The sequence below is a fragment of the Fukomys damarensis genome, unplaced genomic scaffold, assembly GCF_012274545.1.
Source record: "Fukomys damarensis isolate Sample0158 unplaced genomic scaffold, DMR_v1.0_HiC HiC_scaffold_4, whole genome shotgun sequence".
NCBI classification, from domain to species: Eukaryota; Metazoa; Chordata; class Mammalia; order Rodentia; family Bathyergidae; genus Fukomys; species Fukomys damarensis.
Window position 1 is genome coordinate 44,203,266 of NW_022900916.1, and position 22,798 is coordinate 44,226,063.

At 37.4% G+C, this 22,798-nt stretch overlaps 1 protein-coding gene across 3 annotated transcripts in view; it reads left to right on the forward strand.

Moving 5' to 3' along the window:
- The window catches only part of Aass (aminoadipate-semialdehyde synthase), a 64,591-nt gene extending 50,183 nt beyond the window's left edge, over positions 1-14,408 (forward strand). For 2 of the 3 annotated variants that reach the window (XM_010635347.3, XM_010635348.3), the window contains exons 18-24: positions 123-263; positions 5,236-5,403; positions 7,725-7,820; positions 9,448-9,563; positions 10,848-10,936; positions 11,660-11,836; positions 13,759-14,408. In XM_010635347.3, the coding sequence (XP_010633649.1) occupies positions 123-263; positions 5,236-5,403; positions 7,725-7,820; positions 9,448-9,563; positions 10,848-10,936; positions 11,660-11,836; positions 13,759-13,877 (906 nt within the window). In that variant the 3' untranslated portion in view covers positions 13,878-14,408. The remainder of the gene's footprint in view (positions 1-122; positions 264-5,235; positions 5,404-7,724; positions 7,821-9,447; positions 9,564-10,847; positions 10,937-11,659; positions 11,837-13,758) is intronic. The other variant, XM_010635349.3, reaches the window with a different exon arrangement.
- Positions 14,409-22,798: the final 8,390 nt, after the last annotated feature.

Here is a 22,798-nt window from a genome sequence, read left to right on the forward strand (position 1 = left end):
TAACATTAAAGACTACCACAAATGTTCCCATTTATATAATTGTCCTCAATGATTTAAATAAGCATTTTCCCCAGCTTATAGTGAATCCTCCCTAATTTATTGATTTCTTTTTAAACTTGCAGGTTGAATCTTACTCTTCTTACTGTGGTGGGCTTCCGGCCCCTGAACACTCGGATAATCCTTTGAGATACAAATTCAGCTGGAGTCCTGTGGGAGTTTTGATGAACATAATGCAGCCTGCCACCTACCTGCTCAATGGAAAGGTGAGGTAGCATCATGGAGGCTGAAGAGAAACAGACCTGCAGTAACTGCTTAACAAAATCAAAACTCTCTCCCTGATGCAAAGATCCTCTAGGAATGGCCATGCTGCCCACCCCCACTATCTCCTCCTTGCTAGAATAGATCCTCTGTCCTTTTTAGGGTGCTCTCATGCTTTCCAGCAAAGCCTTTCCTCATCCCTCCCTCTTTGGCTTCTTGCAGGTTGTTTCAGAAAATATACACCTCTTCTCTACATACGGGAGTACTGGTTATCTTTCAGTGCATTTCAGCAAAACACTCACTATGTACCTGCCACACACTGGACTTTGGAAGGGACACCAGAGGCTGTTGCACTGAGGGAAGTTTTCAACCTCTGAAAGCTCACAGCTGGATGAGGGTGGCTCTTAGAATGGAGGTTTTGTTTTGTTTTTGTTTTTGTTTTTTTATTTTTGTGAGGGAAAGAGAATGAAATCTCTTTCCCAGCTGCTGTGTGACACAGCATGAGAACTGTCTGAATTGAGCATTACTTTCACCATTTTATAATAAGAAAACTATGACCGTCCAAAGTCATCAGCTGGGACTCAAACCCATTTCTAACTGACCCCAAAGCTTCTTTTTCTTCTTTTTCCAGATTGCTTTATGTCAGAAAAGGTAGACTCTGGAATAAATCACTATCATTACTTGGGGAGATTTTTAAAATCCTCAAATGCCAGCAAGTTAGAATCTTTGGAAATGGGGCCCAGGCATTCATACTTTGTAAATTCTCCTGATGATTCCATGTGCAGCCAAGTCTGTGAGCTCTGCTGTGTATCATAGGCATGAGAGACCATTGCTGATAATAACATGCAACATATTTCTTTAAAAATCCTTTTAAATACATAAAGTCTCCCCAATGAAGAGCTGAATTTGAGAACAAATAATTTAATGATCAGAGGACCCACAACTTAAAACACTACTAAACAAGCAGGATGCTTTAGGTTAACACCGGAAAGCTGCATCTAAAAGCTGGCATCCCTCACAGTGTCGTCAAAGGCCAAGCAAATTGTAAAATGCCCTGGACATCAGTCCCCGGATGTGTAATGTGAGCACTGCTGTTTTCTGTACGCTCCAATTTCATGAATCATGAAGAGTCGCGCTAGAATCTCAGTCTACCAAGCACACATTCTTTCACATGCTGTAGCCTGTCTCCTGATGTGTCTGTCCTTCCACTTTTGCAACCTTGGAAAAGAGAATGGCCTAGGTTCGTTATAAACTAATATGTGAAGGTTGGAAAAGTTCCTGCTGAATTTGGGCCAGATTATTCCCAGGAGGCCACAAAAGAGTCAGTGGAATGAAGCCTATTAGAAAGAGCAAGGGGTTTCATGCTTGTAGGCCTGGCTTTGTGTCCAGCTCTGTCATCACCGACGATGTGAACTTCAGGCTCCTTGTCTGAAGAGGACAACTGTACGTGCTTTGCAGAGTTTTTGTTTTATTTTGAAGTTTAACTTTATTAGATTCTGCCCAACTTTTTTTTTTACAATATAAGTATTCCAATTTATATGTTTCACCCCCTAAAAGTGGATGCCGGTTCCCATTGTTCTGTATCTTCAGCACACTTTGTATGCAAATTTCTTGACCCCATGAGGTCACGTAGATTGCTTTCTGTTGAACAGCATATTGACCGTTAGAAATTAATGGTCATGAGAGCTCAGCAAAAGGGAGAGGTTATTTTCAGGTAGCAGAAGTCATATTTGTTGAATTCGAAGTTTTACCCTTTCAATCTGAACTACCTTTGGAAAAAGGAGTGCTTTTTACATTTCTCTGACACTATGGAGCGTTTGAAGAGAAAACATTATGTTTCTCTTTCCTTTGCCAAAATGATACTCTATTCAAGGTCCTGCTCAAGTTTCCCATTGCACACAGTGCTTTTCCAGACCACTCCAGCCTCTGTTCGCCACTCTTTTGTCTGACCTTAATCAAAGCGATTGTCTGTGACTAAGAATATACTGGGTTTTGTACTATTCACTCAGCAGCTCAAGAGTATCAGTCTGTCCCCCAAGCTACACTGTTAAACTTCTTGAAATCTCTCTTCTACCCTTGTCCCTCCACCCGCTCTGCTACCATCACTCTGTCAAAGTTCAGCCCTGAAATAGCTGGTAGAATCCTAACAGGTAGCCAAGTGACTTCTAACTAACTTCTGCTTAAATTGAAGCCTTAAACTTTTTTGGCAGTTAGAGAGTAACCTATGAGTTAGGGTGTATCCCATTGTCCTGTATCCGTGCAGGAAGTCCCGGCCAGTTATTTCTCACTTCTAATCTGATCCCTAATAATTTGATTTCCTTCTGCATATCTGAAGACAGTGGTTTAGCTTGTCTTAGTTCCAGTCATTCTTTTGGTACTGGTATGCTTTATGGGCTGCTCTACTGGGTCAGTATCCCTGCCAAAATACTGCTCTTACCGCTCTGGAAATCAGCACAGTTAATAGTCTGTGAAGGTGGCATGGTATTAGGTAGACACACTGAGCACTGCTGTTAGTTGGACTTGGCTCAAATGAGCCTCCAGGTTGGTTCACTCAGCTTCAGTTTCTACATCAAAAAATGTGTTATTGGATGAATTAGAGATAAGGTGCACACGGCACCTCGTAGACAGAGGGGCCTGAATAAATGAACATATAAATAAATATATATATCTTGTCTTAAATTCCTTGTTACTACTCTACTGATCAAGCTTTTTGTGGTTATTTGAATATTTTTTTCTAAAACATGAAAGTGATTGTGATTCTCAGTGATTGAGAGGTGTGTGGGGGGGGGAGAGAAAGAGAGAGAGAGAGAGAGAGGGAGAGGGAGAGAGGGAGATTGGAAGACTTGCATGTAGAAAAACCTGCAACAGCTGTGCATAATGAGCATTTGTTCTGCCAGGAGTGAGTCTTGGATGTGAGCATTGTGAAAACAGGAAGGAATAGATATTCTCCACAAAAGAGATAAGTTTATCCTTCTGTCTTCGTCCAAGTCATTGCTAATATTAAAGATGATGATAAAGTTTATTATTTAACTCATGGTATGTGACTAGCAATACAACTTTGAATTGATGTCAAATGGTAATGATTATCCACCTTGTAATTTTTGGATCAGGTTGCATAGCTTACTGTCAGTCCTTCTAAATGAATCATTACCATTTGGTTTACATTTCCTGATTTTCTTCACAAGAATTTCATGAAAGACTTATAAACTAGCTGATTTTTTTTTTCTGGCTAGTAAAGCGCTGGAATATTGTGGTTTTTATTAATATGTCTTTTTAAAAATTGTCCTGACCTTGAAATAAGCAAGCAAGAATTTAGAATTTCTGTAAACTATAGAAGTCAGATGGGTGTGGAGACCCTAAAAGATAGCATTTACCTCTTTCATTGCCTAAAAAAAATCAAAATACAATTATAAGAAACTTGTTTGAAGGAAGTACAGAAATGATCTCTCTGGAAATGTCTATGTGACAGCCAGGAGGGGCTACAGGATCCTTAAATGGAAAACATCCCCACATCCTTCAGATCTACGCTGTCAGGGCTGTGGGCCCTGCCCGTCCTGATACTGGGGATAACATAACCCTTCACCTTGTGGGACTTTGGCCAGGTGTAAATGAGTTTCCATCTCCCTCATGCCAAGGCACATGTGGAACCCATCCACAAATACACTCTAGGAATTACTGAATTTAAACCAACATTCCTTTGGGAAAATTCCTCTGAATCTGCCTTTAGTTCCTTAATGGCAACCTCCCGTGGTATCACTTGGTGCAGCTTTAGAGTGCCGTCAGAGATTATTTCCAGCAGTGCAACCAGAACAAATTCCAACATTCTCAGACCTGAATGTTTTCCATTATATCAAGGACAATCACAAACCTCACACAACAACAACAACAAAATTTAATCCTTTAATTAAAACTAAAGACAAAAACCACTCCATTTTGAGTGTGCTGGAGGAGTAGTATGGACAAGAGAACAGATGAGATAACAAGAGAGCTTGGGAATCAGTGATTTAACTTCTCATTAGCATTAAGATTAGAGGTTGTGCTTATTTGAGTTTCACTGTATGCTGTTGGCATTGTTTTTCTTGTGAAGCAAGATGTCTCCTGTTCTGCCCTTCATCATCCTGAAATGCACTGGAAACTTTGACTCTTTATAGTTCCTCTATCACAGTTCCTGGCAAGTGGTAGACATTCAGGAATTGCTTGTTCAGTGAATAAGAGTGAAAAGAAGTCAGGAATTGCAAGGTATTCAACACTATTCTTGTTTTTCCACCAATTTTTGCCATCCCTCAAGTATGTAGTAAGTGTGCCATAAATGCTGGGTGTGTGAATGAAATGTGCAAGTCTAGTGCCTGATGTGGAGTTCAGAAGAGATGTAGGAGTAGAGAAAAGAGAGGGAGAAAGGGCTGGGTTGTGATGCGTGGCTGTAATCCCAACACTGCGGAAGGTTGAGTCAGGAAGACTGAAAATTTGAGCTCAACCGGGCCAATTTAGTGACTTAGCTAGACCCTCTCTAAAAAAAAAAAAAAAAAAAAAGGTAAAAAAGGTAAAAGGGGCTAGGGAAGTAGCTCAGTGAAGAGCCCCTGAGTTCAAACCCCAGTAAAGAGAGCAGGGAGGCTATTGGGGGGAGAAAATATTGTCATTTCTATTTGACCATAGAAACTATTTAAATACAAATATGTTTCTTTTAGCTTATTATTTATTTTTAAAAACAAACTAATTCAGTACTATTTTATCCAGGGGTAAGAACGGAAAGGAAGACCTTATATTGAAAAAAAAAAACTGAATACTTTTTGAGATTTGAAAGCTTGGGAAGAAGTCTTATAAATTTTAGCAGTGAAACACCTTGACTATGAGATGCTGCTTATGGCGGTTTTGCTAATTTTTAAAAACCTCTTTTGGTTTGTTTTGTGTCACTGGTATAAATAAGCTCCCAGGAGAACAAAAATCTATGACCTCCTGTGCCTTTCGAACCTTCCCCAGGTCGTGAATGTTGCAGGAGGCGTCTCTTTTCTGGACTCTGTCACATCTGTGGATTTCTTCCCGGGACTGAACCTGGAAGGCTATCCCAACAGAGACAGTACCAGGTACTCCGAGATTTACGGCATTCCATCAGCTCACACTGTGGTGCGGGGAACACTGAGGTACAAGGTAAGCAGCTGTATTTTAGTTTAAACATGTTGCCATTTTTTTATGTAAGCAATGTTTACACTTAATTTTCCTTAGTGATCAAAAAAATTTAAGGTGCTAATGCAAGTTGAGGACACTTTTCTTAGGAATCCTTTGTTTGAATGTTTTAGGAGACCCAACTCAAAATACCAGAAGTCACTTTGTTGACTTATTAGATGTGGTGGGGCAGACAGGAGGTCAGTTTTAGAAGCAGTGAGATTTGGGGATCAAGTGACCTCCCCAGGGCTCTTTGGGTCATTTCTCTTTGTCTCTCAGCCTTTTTCCCCCGGTAGTCACTGAGGTCTAAAGTCCACACGGGGATGGTGGCAGCATCTTAGCCTCCTATAGCCCGTTAAATTCATTAAGCTCAAATTTAGTTGGAATGAAAAACTGTATCTTTCCAAGTGTTAAAAAATATTATTTTTTATCATTAACTGGTGATTTATTCCTGAAGTCAGTGGAAAGATGCCATTTAGCTTTGGCCTATATTACACATTTCTAGGGCTGGAGATGGAGTCAGTATCATTGGAAATGCAGAGCCTGGGGCTGGGAAAGTGACAGGGTGATAAGGGCTGCCCCAAAACAAACCCAAAAAACAACTTCCTTAAGCACAGCGTTAAGGACTGAAATACAAATGCAAATGTCCACCGCACATTTATGATTACAAAAGAACAGTTTCAAATATTATCAAATCAAGACAACACATGGAAAAGTTTCTAGCATAGCAAACTATCACAAACTGGATGGTTTCAAACAACAGGACTTTCTTCTGTCACATTTCAGAAGTACAGAAATCAAGGTGTGGGCAAGTTGGTGCCTTCCAGAAGCTTAGTCTGTGGTCACATCAGTGTGATCTCTGCTCCATCTTTATATCACCTTATCTCATTGTGTTCTCTCTCCTCTTCTTAGGACTGAGTCATTGGATTTAGGCTTCATCATAAATCCAGGTTGATTTGATATTGAGTTTCTTAACTATAGTCTATCTCAAAGTATCCCAATAAGGTCATAGTCTGAGACTTGGGGTTGCCATGAATTTGCAGAGGACACTATTGGACCCATTGCAATGATATACTACCTAAAATACATATATCTCTCACAATCAGAGGTCTGATTTCAGATCTGTGTGTATGAAGATTCCTGGCTAGTGGCACAGACGTGATTTGTGTGTTACCCAGTATCCACTTACTGTATTATCTGTTTTCTGGAAGATGTAGGATCTATAGGCCTGCCAGTGGTGACCCTTTATTTCCTTATACTTTCAGCTTTCTGTCTCTTATCTTTAAGTAGCTGTCACCTTTGTCTGGAACTTTACCCCAATATGTGCTTCATGCATGTGGGCCTGCTCCAGGCCCTCTTTTCAGTGCGGCTGTCCATACCACACTACCTAACATTATCACTTCTGCATGTAGGGTGCTCCTTGTCCCCTCCACTGCCTGAATTAGGTGCCAGGAATTGTGGGCCCTGGGGATGGTGTTCATGTGTGAAATGGGATACCTGAAAAAAATACCGTATGAGTAAAGATAGTCCTTTTCTTTCTTTTTTTTTTTTTTTTTTTTTTTTTTTTTTTTTTTTTTTTTTTTTTTTTTTGGTATCAGGGATTGGACTCAGGACCTTGCATTTGCAAGGCAGGCTTGGTGCCATTGAGCTAAATCCCATGCAGAACTTGGTCAGTGCTTTGTCTTATTTCTGTATGTCTAAGTCCTTTTTATTCCTATATTTTTATTATACATATAAGTTCATATATATATATATATATATATATATACATTTTCTTGTGCATATTTAGGTGTCTCCCACAAGAATTTTTATCTGGGTGGTCATGTGTTCATATCTACATTTTAGAATTATCTCTGACTCTTACCTCTTTTCCTGCTCCCTTATAAACCTCATATAAGGTAGTGGCTCTTAATTAGAAGGGATTATCAGCTTTAAAAACTTCCCCTTCCATTATAAGAAAGAGCAAAGCTGACTCGTCTATTAAATAACATTCTGCTGAATTGGCAGTACATAGCTTGTGAATACATTTGCCCTTAGGCTGCCTGAAAATGCCACTCACATGGTACCCAGAAACAGAAGTGAAGACCCAAGTTTTGCCAGATCTCTTCTCTTATATAAACTGGTGAAATTGTTATGTCACTATTGACCTTATTTTGAGAAATTGTATCTATATCAATAATACAAGTGACTATTTTCAGCTGGCTTTCTAAATTAGTTATCACAACAGGTCCTGCTTAAAAAAAGCTTAAAATCTCTTCTTCTTTAGGGAAAATGTCTCATATATATCTTATTAATTCTTGATTCAGGGATATTCCAAAGCTTTGAATGGACTTGTAAAATTGGGTCTCATAAACAGAGAAGCATATCCCACCCTTCAATCTGAGGCCAGCTCTCTTACCTGGGTGAGTGACTGTGAAATGACATGCTCTCTGCTGCTTTTCAGAATGTCTTCTGAAACGGTCAGCTGTGATCCCTTCCGTACCGGATACAGGAAGTTAATTCTAACCCGAAAGTCTGTTTTCCCTTCCCTGGTACTGGAGGATGGAGAGGGCAAGGGACTGACACAACAGGTCTATTTCCTGCACTAACTTGTCCCACTGGCTTGCTTCCTGAGTCCTGAGGAGAGATGTCCTCACTCTCCACCTTGACTCTGGCATCTTGGAATTGTGTAAGTGATGACAGGAGTCACTTGGGCATTCTGAAGACAGTAATCCAGGAGAGACACTGGTATATCACAGAAATAAACTCCTGATCCTACTAATCCTCTCATCGACTATGTATATGCGTAAGGATAAATAATTTGAGTTCAAATTTCTGAATATGACTTTATCTCTGTTATTTCCAAATCTTAGGGTTTTTGGTTGGGAGAATTTTGGAGACTTGGAACTGAATATAAAGGACAGCTTTTACTAACACTTGTTACCAGCTTGTTACTCAACTTAAACCAATGTGACTCTATTTCCACAGAATTTTTTTAAAAAGTGTCATAAGGAGAAAAGGACCAATATTTTAAATTCATTTATTTTGTGTGTCTGCGAGCCTTTACAGTTTAAGTTTTACTTAACATAAATTTACTTGTTGAACAGGAGTGAGTAAATATTTGCATAGAGATGCTGGGGTTGAGGCAGTAAGTTGGAAAGATTGGCTCAGGTGTTTTTAGTGGTAACACTAGGATAATGGTAGTTACAGTGCAGAAGAGCGGTTGGTGACCTTTTTAAATAAAGGACAATATTGTACATATTTTAGACTTTATGAGTCATGCCCTCTTGTCGAACTGCTCAGTCCTGCTGTAGACAATACATGAAAAAGTGAGCGTGGCTATATTTTAATATGACTTTTATTTTTTTTTATTTAATTTTTTTTTTTTTTTGGTAATGGGGATCAAACTTGGGACCTTGCTCTTGTGAAGCAGGCAGTGGAATCACTGAGCTAATTTCCCCCCCATATAACTTTTTATTTTTAAAAAATGGTGATCCATATTTGGCCTGTGAGCCAATTTGTGACCCCTGATCTAGAGCATAGTTTTCCCTTTGGGAATGTGGAAAAACAGTCTTGTTCAAAAAGTAGAAAAAGCAGTAGCCATTGTTTAGTGTTTCTCTGAGATTATATTACCAGCAAGGTCTTTCCTGTCTCTTAAATCTATAACAAAATTCTGGTTTCTATTGGCAGTCATGGCAATAAGCCTCTTCCACTTTAGCCTGTCCGAAATTGACTGCTGGAGAATGAGGGAGAATGGGTGAAAAAGTGATGGAGAGGAAATAAGAAGGCAAGAAATATGCTAGGATTGCCTCTGTTTAGAGTTTTTGATGGCTGAAATACCATTCTGGAATACTGTGCATATGTTGGTGTGTAAATATGCATGCATGTGTTTGCATGTGTATGTGTTAAAATTTGCTCTTCCGAATTGTTTTTAAATTTAATCATTTGAGGTGCATTTAAGTACAGTGTCTTAACAGGATGAATTCTCAGCTAATTTATTTCTTATTTTATTAGGAATTTAGAATCTTTTGTCTTTATTTTCCTAACCAGAAGCAACTGCTGTGTGATCTAGTTGGGATTCCGCGCTCCTCTACCTGTGGTTCACTTAAGAAAGCTGCCCTTAAGAAACTGGGAGGGGACAGTACCCAGCTGGAAGCTGCTGAAGGGTAGGCATCCGCCACCCAATCTGAAGTTTATTGGATCAATGATTGCACGGTCCTTTCTAGTCAAAGGAAGGTCAAAATACAATGGAAATTTTTACATCTGTCTTTGATTAACCAGCTGCTCTCAGATTGACCTGCAGTAGTGAGAGTGACATGTGCCACCTCTGTGTGGGATTAAAAAGTAGATGAAGGGAGGGACTCAATGACATGTATAATCTGGAAAACACTATTTTCAAGCATTTCTCCACTCAGGTTCTGAACAAAGTGGAATATTTCTGTTTTCCTGTAGGAAATTCTGAGTATTCTCTCAATTTCTTTAGAGCATTAATTCATGTGACTGCTGTACAGCTAATTTGTATATTGATCTTCTAAAGCTTTGTAACAATGTGGGTTTACAAGGCATCCTGTCTGCTCGGCCTCAAGGAGCCGTGCCGGGGGAGTTTCAGGTCAATTCTGAAGGTAAAAACATTGCTATTTGTGTTATTTCACAATTTACTATATTCTTAGAACTTGGACAATTATCTTATGATACCTGCCCTTTCCATACAGAATTCTGTGTATCTTAATTCTTTTGTCATTCCTTTCCTTCTCCCCTGCTTGTTTTCTATTATCTATCTTTTATTTTACTCCTTTATCGTTTGAGTTTTTCAAACAAGAGAAAATGTGTGATATTTAAGCTTGTGTTTCCGATTTATTTCACTCAATAGTATAGTTTCAAGATGCATTCATTTTCCTACAGATGACTCAAATTTATCCTTCTTTAGGGCAGAATAGTATTTGAATATTTATAAATACATTTTCTTTATTGATTCATCTATTGATGGACATATGGGCTGCTTCGAAGATTTAGCTATTATAAGTTGTGCTGATATAAACATGGCTATCCGTGCATCACTAAAATATGATATCCCTAACTCTTTGGGGAAGATACTTAGAAAGGGAATAGCTGGGTCAAATGGGATTTCTAGTTTTGTTTTTTTTTTTTTTTGGTGAATATCTATACTGATTTCCATAGTTGCTGTACTAATTTATATCCCACCAACTATGTACAAGAGTCCTTTTATTCTGGAGGCCTCTCTAGCATTTATTACTATGTGATTTCTTGAAGATAGCTTTTCTTTCTGGAGTTAGTTGGAATCTCAGTGTACTACAATGAATGTGATCATTAGCAAACATGTACTAATACAAATAAAAATTAAAAAAAAAAATCCCACGGGCCCTTTGCTGCCTCTTTAATGAGAAAACATGCAGGACTTGACTAATGCAGCTTCCTCTTGTGCTTTTCAGGTTGGGTTTGCTTGGAGATGAACAAGTTCCACAGGAGGAGTCCATTGTGGATGCTCTGTCCAAGCATTTGGCTTTGAAACTCTCCTATGGTAGGCTATGGGGGTTGGCAAAATATCCCTGAAAAAGGGCCAGAAGATGGAGTCAGTACAAACAAAAGATTAGATTGTGGAGCTGGAGCCAAGAGGCTGGACACAGCTGGAAAACTATGAAACTTACTAGGAAAAAATGAACTTGGGGCCAAGTGAGGTGGTGCACACCTGTAATCCTAGCTCTTCAGGAGGCTGAAGCAGAAGGATTCAAAATTCAAAACTAGCCTGGGCAACTTAGCAAGACTCTTTCTCAAAACAAAAATTTAAAAGGCAGGACATGTTGCACAGCGCTAGAGCATTTGCCTAGCATGCAGGAAGTGTTGGGTTCAATTTCCAGTCCTGGAGGTAGGTGTGGGGATTGGGGAGTAAACTTGGGTACCATGGAAAAGAAAAACAAAACACCTTATTTTTGCTTTCAGTTTATTAGAGAAATGCCAGAGGAGCATTTCTGGGAGCAGCTGTGTGACCTTTATAGCTATGAACTTGTAACTGCATTCGGGCTTTGGTGATACTGCCCTAGACCAAGAGATATGGTCAAACTTTTAATTCCTGTAATGTTTTTCACTTGGCATTTGACCTTAAAAGAAGTGTAGATGGCTTTCTAGTGACCATTTATATTGGGAAGGGAAATTTTTGAGAGCAGAGGGACAGGGTCAGGAGATGAAATGCAATATTTGTGTTATAACGATAGTGCCATTTTAAAATGTCTTGTTTTATTTTAAGGCCCCGAAGAAAAAGATATGATTGTGATGAGAGACAGTTTTGGTATCAGGCATCCTTCTGGACATTTAGAGAGTAAAACTATTGATCTTGTTGTTTATGGAGACTTCAATGGCTTTTCAGCAATGGCTAAAACTGTGGGGTTACCCACAGCAATGGCGGCCAAAATGTTGCTTGATGGTAAGTTCTATTCACCTGAGGCCTGAGCCTGTCTCCATGACTATACGTCAGGTCGTCTGATGCCTGGACATCAAATAATGAATCTTAACCATAACACTGACGTTGCTTCAGAGTGAACCATTTTTGAAGATACCTGGCCTGGAGATAGCCTTGAATTGAACAGAGTTGGACCTGATTTCCACCCAGCTTAGTCACAAGAGAGCTGAATGGTGATGAGGTGCAAGTCACTGAGCACCTCTGAGCCAGTGTCCTCATCTTGAAAGTGGATATTGTCATCTCTAACTCCTAATGACATCGTGTCACTTCCGTGAAATAGCATGTGAAGCTGTCCCATGTCCACATAGAGAGGCCTGTGGGGAATGTTAACTCCATTCTTTCCTGCCTCATTTATTATTTTGGGGGGGAATAGCTCTGAAATAACAGAAAATCTTTACTTATAGATCCTTAACAATATGGGCCGTGTCTTGTTAATTTTCGTATCTCAACATATTATCAGTAAATAAATATTGCAGATTCTAAATGCTCCACAACATACAAAGGGGTTGCATCACAATAAATTCATGGTACTTTAAAATTATCTTAAGTTAAATGCATTGAATACATCTAATCCACTGAACCTCATAACTTAGCAACACAGTTGCTTATACACCTTGATACCCAAATATTTGGCTTGCCTGGGCCTCACTGAGTGAAGAGAAATTATTTTGGCCACATATAAAATAGATAGTATAGTTAAGGTATATGAATAACAAAACCTCATTTAAAAAATATTTTAATTAGTACTTGTAAGACAAAAGCCCAAGTTTAGTAATTAAATAAGAAAACTTACATGTTTGCTTAAAACAATGAAAGCTTGTCTTTAGAGGCACACACATGTAGGTAGGTTGCTGTGTTTTAGTTGCCATGGTCACACAAGTCCATGGAAAGTCTGACTATCTGGGTTTCAACTGGACTGAGTAAGCACTACACTATGCCCGCACCCCTGAACAGCATTTCCTTGCGGCTTACAGAATTGTACTCCAGCATCTTGTAGTTGAGTCATAAAAAAATCACAAAATACGGTGAAGTTGATGTTTGTGAGGTTGCATTGCTACCCGTCCAGGACTGCACGCAGCCTGCAGGCCACAGGTTGGACACAACTGATGTAGACTGTAGGTGATCCTCTCGTGATCTCATCACCGACTGGGAGCTGTGGCTTACCTCTGCTGCTGCCCCGCACTGTGGAGAGTATCATCTGGCATATTAACGGCCTGGGAAAAGATCAAAACTCCAAGCGCAATTTATAGTGAGAGAATATTGCTTTCACACTATTGAAAAAATCATGTCAAGCCATTAACTTTTGATGGTGTACATGATGTACAAGATGCATATACCTGTACATCCAGTAAGAATTATCTATGAAAGCAATACCTCACTTGGCCCTTGTGAATGAAGGGAGTGAAAAAAAACCCCACAGCATGTAAATGAAACAAGGAGAAAAATATTTATGATATCATATTAAGTAATGTGAAATTAAATTACCTACTGAGTTTTGGGGGAATCACGGAGTCAGCATACCCCTTAAAGAAAGTGCCTAGACCTAATTTAAACCATCCTAACAGGTCTTGTGCCCAAATAATCAGATTGGATTCAGTTCCTTCTGGTAGGAATTAGTGCAGTTAAATGTACAAATTTTTTGTCACTGTCTTTAAGTTCAGCTGTACTTTTAAGCCCAAACTAACCCTTTCTCTTATAGAGCACTAGATAATTATTTAGTAGAGGACATTTAAGCAGCTATTTAAAATTATAATGCCCAGTCCTCCCACAATTTGTTGCCTCTGAGATTGCTGCTGGGATATCCTTTCTCTGTAGAGATTCTTACTGGAAAAATGAACCTTTACTACCACATTCAAACTAATAATTACACATTTATTTTCTTTCAGGTGAAATTGAAGCCAGAGGTCTGATGGGCCCCTTTTCCAAAGAGATCTATGGTCCAATATTGGAGCGAATTAAAGCAGAAGGCATTTTATATACTACACAGAGCACAATCAAATTATAATTGGCAATTAGATTTTTTGTCTTATCTTCCCAGGCAACAGAGTTCTCAACATTTGTGGGACAAACAAGCTTGTTAATATGCTATTTTATAAAGTATAAAACATGATATATTTTGATTAAGACAGTACAGTGGTGTTTTAGAAATATAAATTTCTATTTTAAAATGAAAACATTTGGAATAAGAGATGACAGTAATTAACAGAGAACTTTAATAATACTTCTACCATGTATTTTTCCATATGTTTGTAGAAGTGATTATACTATTTATTAATTTATTGTATCACTTGTCTTATAAGAATATATTTTCCTAGTCAGCAAATGGAATTTTAATGTTTCGGTTAGAAAAAACACCTCATATAGTTATGTCTTAATAGTTTTCAAACCTTTAGATTACATATCTACAAACTTTTACAAAAATACTATTTTATACCTTTTTAAAAGTTATGATGTATTTAGTAAATGACTTTGTAGAAAACTTCTCAAGTGTTCGGCAAAGAGAAGAAATGAGATAAAAATCACAATCTACATGAACCCTTCATTACGTGCATAAAAAGGATTTAACAAAATCCAACATCCTTTCATGATAGAAACACTCAACAAACTAGGAACAAAAGGGCACTTTCTTAACCTCATAAAATATGTCTATGAAAACCCACAGCTGTATCACTTAATGGTGAAAGACTGAATTAGTTTCTCTTAACTTCAGAAACAAGACAAGGATGTCTGTTCTTGTCACTACTATTCAACCTGTACTAGAGGATTGAGGTAGGGCCAGAGGCCAGAGAATAAAATTCCTGTGGATTGGAAAAAAAGAAATAAAATCTTGTTTACAGATAATATGATCTTAGGTATGAAAATCTAAAAGCAATCTATAGTAAATCCAAAGGCATACTCAAAACAAAACACTACAATTAATAAACTTAGCCGGGTGTGGTGGCGCACACCTGTAATTCCAGCACTAGGGAGGCTGAGGCAGGAGGATTGCTGTGAGTTTGAAACCAGCCTGGGCTACATAGTGAGTTCCAGGTCAGTCTCAATTACACAGTGAGACCCTGTCTAAAAAAAAAAACAAAAAGCTAAACAAACAAAAAAACCCACCCAAAAATTAATAAACTCAGCAAAGATACAGAATACAAAAGTGACATACAGTTTTATTGTCTTTCTATAAAATATCAATAAATGAACTAAAAATGATATTCAGAAAAATAATTTCAATAGCTTTAAAAAGAATAAAATAGTAATATAATTGAGAGTCCAGAGATAGCACTTACATTTTGGTTAACTGCTTTTCTAAAAGGGTGCTAAGAAAATTCAGTGGGGAGAAATAATCTTTCTCATCAAATGGTGTTTGGAATATCTACATATAAATAATTAGGGCTGGGGATTTAGGTCAGTGGTTCCACCAGCTGCCTTGCAAGCATAAGAACCTGAGTTTGATCCCCAGTACCAAAAAGAAAATAATTAAATTGGACCCTTACCTCATACTAATATAAAACAACATACAAATATAATAAATATAAAAATGGACTTAATATCTAAATCTTATATTTGCCTAACACTATAAAAATCTTAGAAGAAAATATTATCATATATCTTCATGGCCTTGTATTGTGCAATGATTTCTTAAAGGGCAATAAAAACAAAAGCAGCAAATGAAAGAATTAATTGTACATAATGAAAACTAAAAAATGTTATGCTCCCAAGGTCACTGTCATGAAAACAGAAAGACAACCCACAGACTGAGAAAGCATTTTTATAAATCATGTACCTGGTCTGGGAGGAACATGTATCTATAATATACAAAGAACTGTTAAAACTCAACAATAAAAAGATATATAACCCAACTTTTTTTCTCTCTTTGAGTTTATTGGTACATTTTAGGTATACAGTACAGTTACATTCATCATTGGGATCTTGTACCTTTACATGACAGGTCTTGGTTCTCATTTTTTCCCCTTATCCTTGCCTTCCCTTCACCCGCTCCTCCCTTCCCTATTTCCAAGCACTTTATTTCCATTTTTTCATTTTCTCATATTTTTTTCTTTTCCCTTAATGCCTTTCCCCTACCCTTCCCGCTTTCCCTTACACCTTTAGCCTTTCCTGTTTCCCACTGCATATAACCCAATTTTAAAATGGACAAAAAGATTTTAATTGACAGTTCTCCAAAGACACACAAAAAGTCAATAGACGTGGGAAGATTCCTAACACCATCAACCATCAGGAAACACGAAGCAAACTACAGTGAGGTACACTTTATACCCAGTAGAATGGCTATAATAAAAAATAATAACAAGTGCTAATGAGAATGCAAAAGCATTGAAATTTTCCAACAGGGCTGGTGCATAACCAAGATCAGTGATAGCATGTCTACACAGAAACTTGTACACAAATGTTTATTAGTATCATTATTCACAATAGCCAGAAATTGATGTAACTCAAGTGCTTATTGACAAATAAATGAATAAACAAAATATATTATATCTTTACAATATTATCAAGCAATAAAAAATAAGGGACCAATACATGCTAGAACATAGATGAATGTTACAAACATGCAAAGCGAAAGGAACAAGACACAAAAGACCACCTATTGTATGATTTCACTAATGAAATGCCAGAACAAGCAGATCCGTGTATAAGGAGAGTGGATTAGAGGTTACTTCTGGTTGGGAGTAAATGGATTGATTGCTAAGGAGCGAGCATAGTGTCTCTTTCTGAAGGTAATGAAAATATCGCAGCGTTGATCACAGTAAGGATGGCATGACTCCGTGCTCTATGCTAAAATCCATTGAATTATATACTTCGTGTGAACTGTAAAATATGTGAATTATATCTCAAACTGTTATAAAAATACTGAATTTTAATAGGAATTTGTTGTTTGCTTCCTTGTGGGAAATACCCATGCTTTTAAAGATGTAAATCAATCACCTGTCTGACTTTCACAGACTGTGCTTGTATCCACATGTGTGAAACTGCTTCTGCCTTTGATAGGCAGATTTTATCCATGGAGCGAGTGCATGGCAATCGACAAAACAACTTGGTGCTCTTTGAAAAGAATCGAAACTGTTTAAGGGTTTGGTCTTACCTGTCACAAATAATATAGGGAGATCAATAACCCTTTTTAAAACAAAAAAAGCTCTATTATAGTTTTAAAATATAACACAATTATTTAGAAAATATAGTTTGTCCCATTGTTTCCACCCACAATTTGGAAGCTGCCCCCCGGTTTGCGAGAGTAGCCAGATTGAGTAAAAATGGGGGAACTAGACTCTTGGGGAAAAGGAAATCTGTTGAGCTGTCAGTGTAACTAATGGCTTTGGGCTGTATCCTAAGAATGAGTGATAAACTGTGTTGATCTGATGTCAGTGTTGATGGTGGTGATGTAGAAGGAAATGCCAGTAAACTTGAATAAAACTAGATAAAATCAAATGCTGCACTGGTTCTCAATAAAATTTTTTACTGCAGAAATTTCAGAAATAAAGGTGGTGGTGGTAGTGCATAGGGATAAGTAAGTGAGGTATAGTTATAAGCCTAAGGGTCTACCATGGTTCAGCATTTTTTTTTCTTCTGTAAAGGACCAGATAATAAATATTTTGGGTTTTGCAGTTCAGGGGTGTCACAGATGCTCATTTCTACCTTTGTGATGTGGAGGCAGCCACAGGCAATGTGTGAATGAATGCACATTTCTGTGTTCTAATACAAGTTTATTTGCAAAAACACAATGTGGGTGAACTTGGCTTTCAAGACAAAGTATGGAGCCCTGGTCTAACTTCTGGTAGACTTAATGTTCATAGCTTCCAGATCTTTTCCACCTCTTTTGGCCTCTTCCAGATAATATAAATAAGGTGTTTGTGTTGTCCAAGTTTCCACACTAGAAATAGTGTGATTGGTTGTACAACACAATAGCTGGGTTTTTTTTTCTCCATAAAAGATGAATAACAGTAACTCATAAGATGGTTATAAAGGTTAACATGATAATATAAGAAAAATGCCTGACAATTAGTAGATGCTTAGAGACATTAATATTATTCCCTCTTTTGCAATAACATTTTTGCCTGAAATTTAGTGAAAGCTAATGAGATTTTAGCTTTAGTTTTTTTCCTAATCTATTGGATACCTTTGGAAGATATATATCAAAGATCCATGCTGCTCAAACAAGCCATAGATGCATCAGCTCAGTAACGGCAATGGTAAAGTGGATGTAGAGATGAAAAGACCACACCGATCCTTTGGTTACAGAAGAGAAAAATACTCCTTAGGAAGCTAAATGTTACCTAAGATGTGAAGACTTGATAATTGAAATTTGATTTCTTTTTTCTTTCTCTTTGAGTTTATTGGTACATTTTAGGAATACAGCTTGATTTCTTCAAGGCACCCAAAATACTTGATACAATTTGGGACTTGCCTGATTTACAAACTGCCTCTTAGGACAGTTACTTATTTTGGGGCATAGCCAGGTCATCTGGGACTTTTTTGAGAGTTGAAGATAGCCATTCCTTGCTCAGCACACTTTTCTTTAAAAATCACCCCAAAATATATATACTCTAGCAAAAACAATTTACTACCTCCTGATGGAAAGTTATCATGACAAATATAGAAATCTTCAATACCTGGTAGAATTTATTTCTTCTTAGATGCTGTGTACAATTTACACAGTTATGCAAAATATTACCCTTTATTTTATACAATATTAGATTTTTAAACAGTGAGTTGCATTTTTTTTTTTTTTTGGTACTGGGGATCAAACTCAGGACTTTGCGCTTAGCAAGGCAGGCAGTGGCACCACTGAGCTAAATCCCTGGCCCTCAATAGTTATATTTATTTGTTGACTGCTTGCAAGGTAACCTCATTTAGAAGACCTGAGTTTCATAGAAAGGATCCAATGAGAATACCTGGCTGTTCTGGAGCAATATGTGTCAGTCACAGATAGCGAATACAGTCACTCCCTCTATCCAGTTTCTTTTAACAGTCATTCTTAATTTTTGTTACCTAGCAAGAATTACAAAGCTAGCAAGAAGAGTCCTGAATTGTTAGGTTAAGAGGTTGCAACCCTCCAGTATATTTAGTTTTTATTTTCCTCATTGAGTTTATTGGTACATTTTAGGTATACAATAGTTACATTCATCTTTGGGATCCTGTACCTTTACATGACAGGTCTTGGTTCTCATTTCTTCCCCTTGTCCCTGCCCTCCAGTTTAGTTTATTGGTGTGGTCTGATAGTGCCTTCCTGTTTTATGTTGATTGATAATGTGCACCACCTGATGGGGTGACAAATTCATACACCCTGGGATTCCCACTTCCGGCCGGAGACTCATGAGTCTTCTGTGACACCACTCCCAGTTTTGATTAACTGAAGATTATTCTAGGCTGTTGCCAGGCATGACTACCTAGGCACACTATATTTGGTTCCAATAATCTTGAGTTCATTTCTTCTCAGTCTGGTTCTTGGTGACATTGGCACAGGATGAACAAGCCCTGCACGAATATCCCCTCCATGTATCTTTTCCGTCTCATCTCATGGCTGTTATCTCCCTGAGAAATGTACAACCGCAGAACTTCCTTCAGCTCTCTCAGGAAGATCTTTCTTGTCTTGGGCCTGTTCTGATGTGTTTCTTTTACCAATGTATCTTTAACACCTGTCAAGGGTTCTGGCATAGTAGAAGGTGTGTGTGTGTGTGTGTGTGTGTGTGTGTGTGTGTTTGTACATAAAGCTATGTGAATGGTAGAATAGGATTGATATTTTAGAGCCCATTCAGCCATGGTAAAAAGGTGTGATCAAAGTAGAAGTGAGAATCAGAGAAAGTTCTTGAAGCTTTTGCTTTTTAAGCATTGGTTATTAACGCTAAAAAGGCACATTCTTTTGATTAATTCTTAAAGATCTTGCTGACATTTGCCCAAAGCACAGGTGTGGGTAAAACATCTTGTGATATTTGAATCCGCCTCAACCAGAGAAATCATTGTGTGATAAAAGGTTAAAACAACCCACAATACGATTAGCTTTATGCTTCTAAAATATTTATTTGGCTGCAGTATTGAGAATGAGTAAGGGAAGGACAAGAGGAAGATGTGTTTGGAAGTTACTGCAGCAGTGGATGAAAGAGAAGATACTTAAAAAATAATGAGTGGATGATCACAACAACATCTAAACACTTCTGTTATAGGCTGCTTAATTATTGTGTGGAACAAGAAGACATTCTAGGTATTGTAAAGAGAAAGGCATACAAGGCAGTAAGACTAAGAGCCCACACTCACAAGAAGTCCTTGTGGACTGGGAAGCTAGAATGAGAAGCTATAGCTTTTAGTTCTAAAATACCAGTACTAGATACAGAAACTTGCTGAAATATCGTGATCTCTATATCTTTGCTCATCCATAGGAGCCAAGAGGACAGAAAGATGCCCTCTGCTCATTTCAGTCTCTCAATCTTGTGTAAGGGCACCTGCAAGGTGGCCAACAAGTCAGAAACCATGAGCAAATATATAGCAAATGGCTTACTATTATATTATAATACACAAATAATATTAGCTATCTTCAGACTTTATAGTTCCCGGTATTAGAATTCTAGTTGCAAGAAGAGTCTGAAAATATATTTGAAAACATTTTTAAGTATTGAAGTATAAGAAGTACTCTAGTTACTATTGCTGTGTAACAAACTGCCTCAAAATGCAATGGTGTAAAACATCAGTCATTTATTTGGCTCATCAATCTGTAATTTGTGCATAATTGAGTGTGAGTAGCTTTTCTCTGCTCTACACAGTGTCCTGTGGATTCTGCAGAATCTATCTCAAGTTCTCTTGTTTATATAGGTGACTCCTTGGTTCAGCCTATAAGCTAGGGTAACGGGCTAGAACCTTGGTGCATTTCCACAAGGGTCTTTCCAGGATTATGTGGGCTTTGTCACAGCATGGTTGTGCTGTTCCAACAGAGAGCATCCCAAGAGAATCAGATGAGTACTGTTTTGTGACTTGGCCTAGGAAGTCCCTTACCAACACTTTCATCCTAGTTACAGATGCAAGGGGAGAGGCCATAGGCTCCATTTATCAATGGAATAAATGCAAAAAATCACATGTGAGATGAAAGATACTGTATTTTTAGAAAACACAGTCTACCATAGGAGGGTTCCCTAGGAGAGTAGTAGGTAGGAGTATTTTATAACCACACAGTAAGGACCCAATTTATCAATCTTTCTCATTGACTTTATCAGTCTTTCCTCAGTGGCCTTAATAATTTTTTGATCATTTCATTTTTCTCTAGTTTACTGAACCTCTGCTTTATTGAACTAAGTAGAATGCCACATAGACAAAGTGTGTAATGCTTTGCATTTCACAATCCCCCAAAGCCTAAGAAATGCATAACTGAAACCTCTTGTTTTGTGAAGCACTTCCTTGAGATAAAGATTCAGTACGAAATCTTGTATTTCTAGTGTTTTAGCAGCAAGAACCTTAATGCTGATTGTTTTCAGTGCAAACCTTTGTTAAATAAATAAACAATGCTGAGTTATTTGTGTTGGTTGGTCTCCCTATAGATAATTCAGAATTAAAGGAACTGCTAGAATCGAAGCAAGATAACAGAAACTTGAGAGATGTGATAAGTGACATGTTAAACATTGCAGAGAAAGTATTTTCAATTGGCATGTTTGGGAAGTATCTCTAGGGTCAGTCTGTTTCTTGTGACCTGCTTAGATTATGTCCTGGCTGACAGACTGATTAGAAGTTCTTGTTGTTTACATAGTAAGAAGTTTCATTTTTATGCCATGTCTTATAATCTTCATTTCAAATCTTGCTTTTTAAAAAAAAATATTGAGTATCTGAAGAAAAAAATTAGTAACTATAATTTAATGCAAAGGATATCTAGATTTTTTTTAGACTGAAGTATGTTTCACTTATATACCTTAAGATTTAAAGCTTAATCTAAAAAACTGTATGGAACACTTTACTAATGAGGAAAAGATTTGTAATGTACCAGACATCTAACAATTAGCAAATTGGATCATAATCTCTCATGATTTGTAAGAGTTTTATTTTAATAAATAAGCAGACTTTCTCACTTTCCAGAAAATCTTACATTTAATTCAATAAAAGCTTAGTATTTTTGATGTGCTTTTTGTATGCAGAATTAAATTTTAATATCAAATTGTAAAGTCTTTCTGGATTTTTTTTCCTTTTCTTTTTATTGAGGTTATTGGTACAATCTAGGTATACAATACAGTTACATTCATCATTGGGATTCTGTACATTTACATAATAGGTCTTGATTCTCATTTTTCCCCTTGTCCCTGCCCTCCCTTCACCCCCTCCTCCCCTCCCCATTTACAAGCACTTTATTTCCATTTTTTCAGTTTCTCATGTTTTTTTTTCCTCTCCCTTATTACCTTTTCCCCACCCTTCCCACTTTCCTTACACCTTTAACCCTTTACTTCCTATTTCATATTATTAATTATCTCATTAGGATCCTGTGTACTATTATAGTTTTTCACACCAAAGAAACTATTCGGTATTTCAGTTAAAGAAATCTCTATATGAACATTAAAAATAGGGAATCCTAAAATAAAAGTAAAAAGGAAAGTAAAAGAGAAAAGGCAATGATGTAACATCAAAATAATCCTTAATTCTGGAGATGAAAATGGTCCCTGAACATATTTAAATTGCTTCTCGCTCTTATAGTCTTATCTTATTCTTTTTTTCATTATTTATAGAATACTTTATTAGTTTCTGTAATCAAATGCACGTAGATATGACCTTACATATTTAGTGCAATGTGTTACCCCTGTACACATGGAAAAAAAATAAAAATAAATTAACATTTCTGTACAATACCAAGTCAACACAGTAAATTGGGATGACTTTTTCCAAAGTTGGCAGCACCATTAAAGTTTCCCAAAATTCAATTTATATATATGTGTGTGTGTGTGTGTGTGTGTGTGT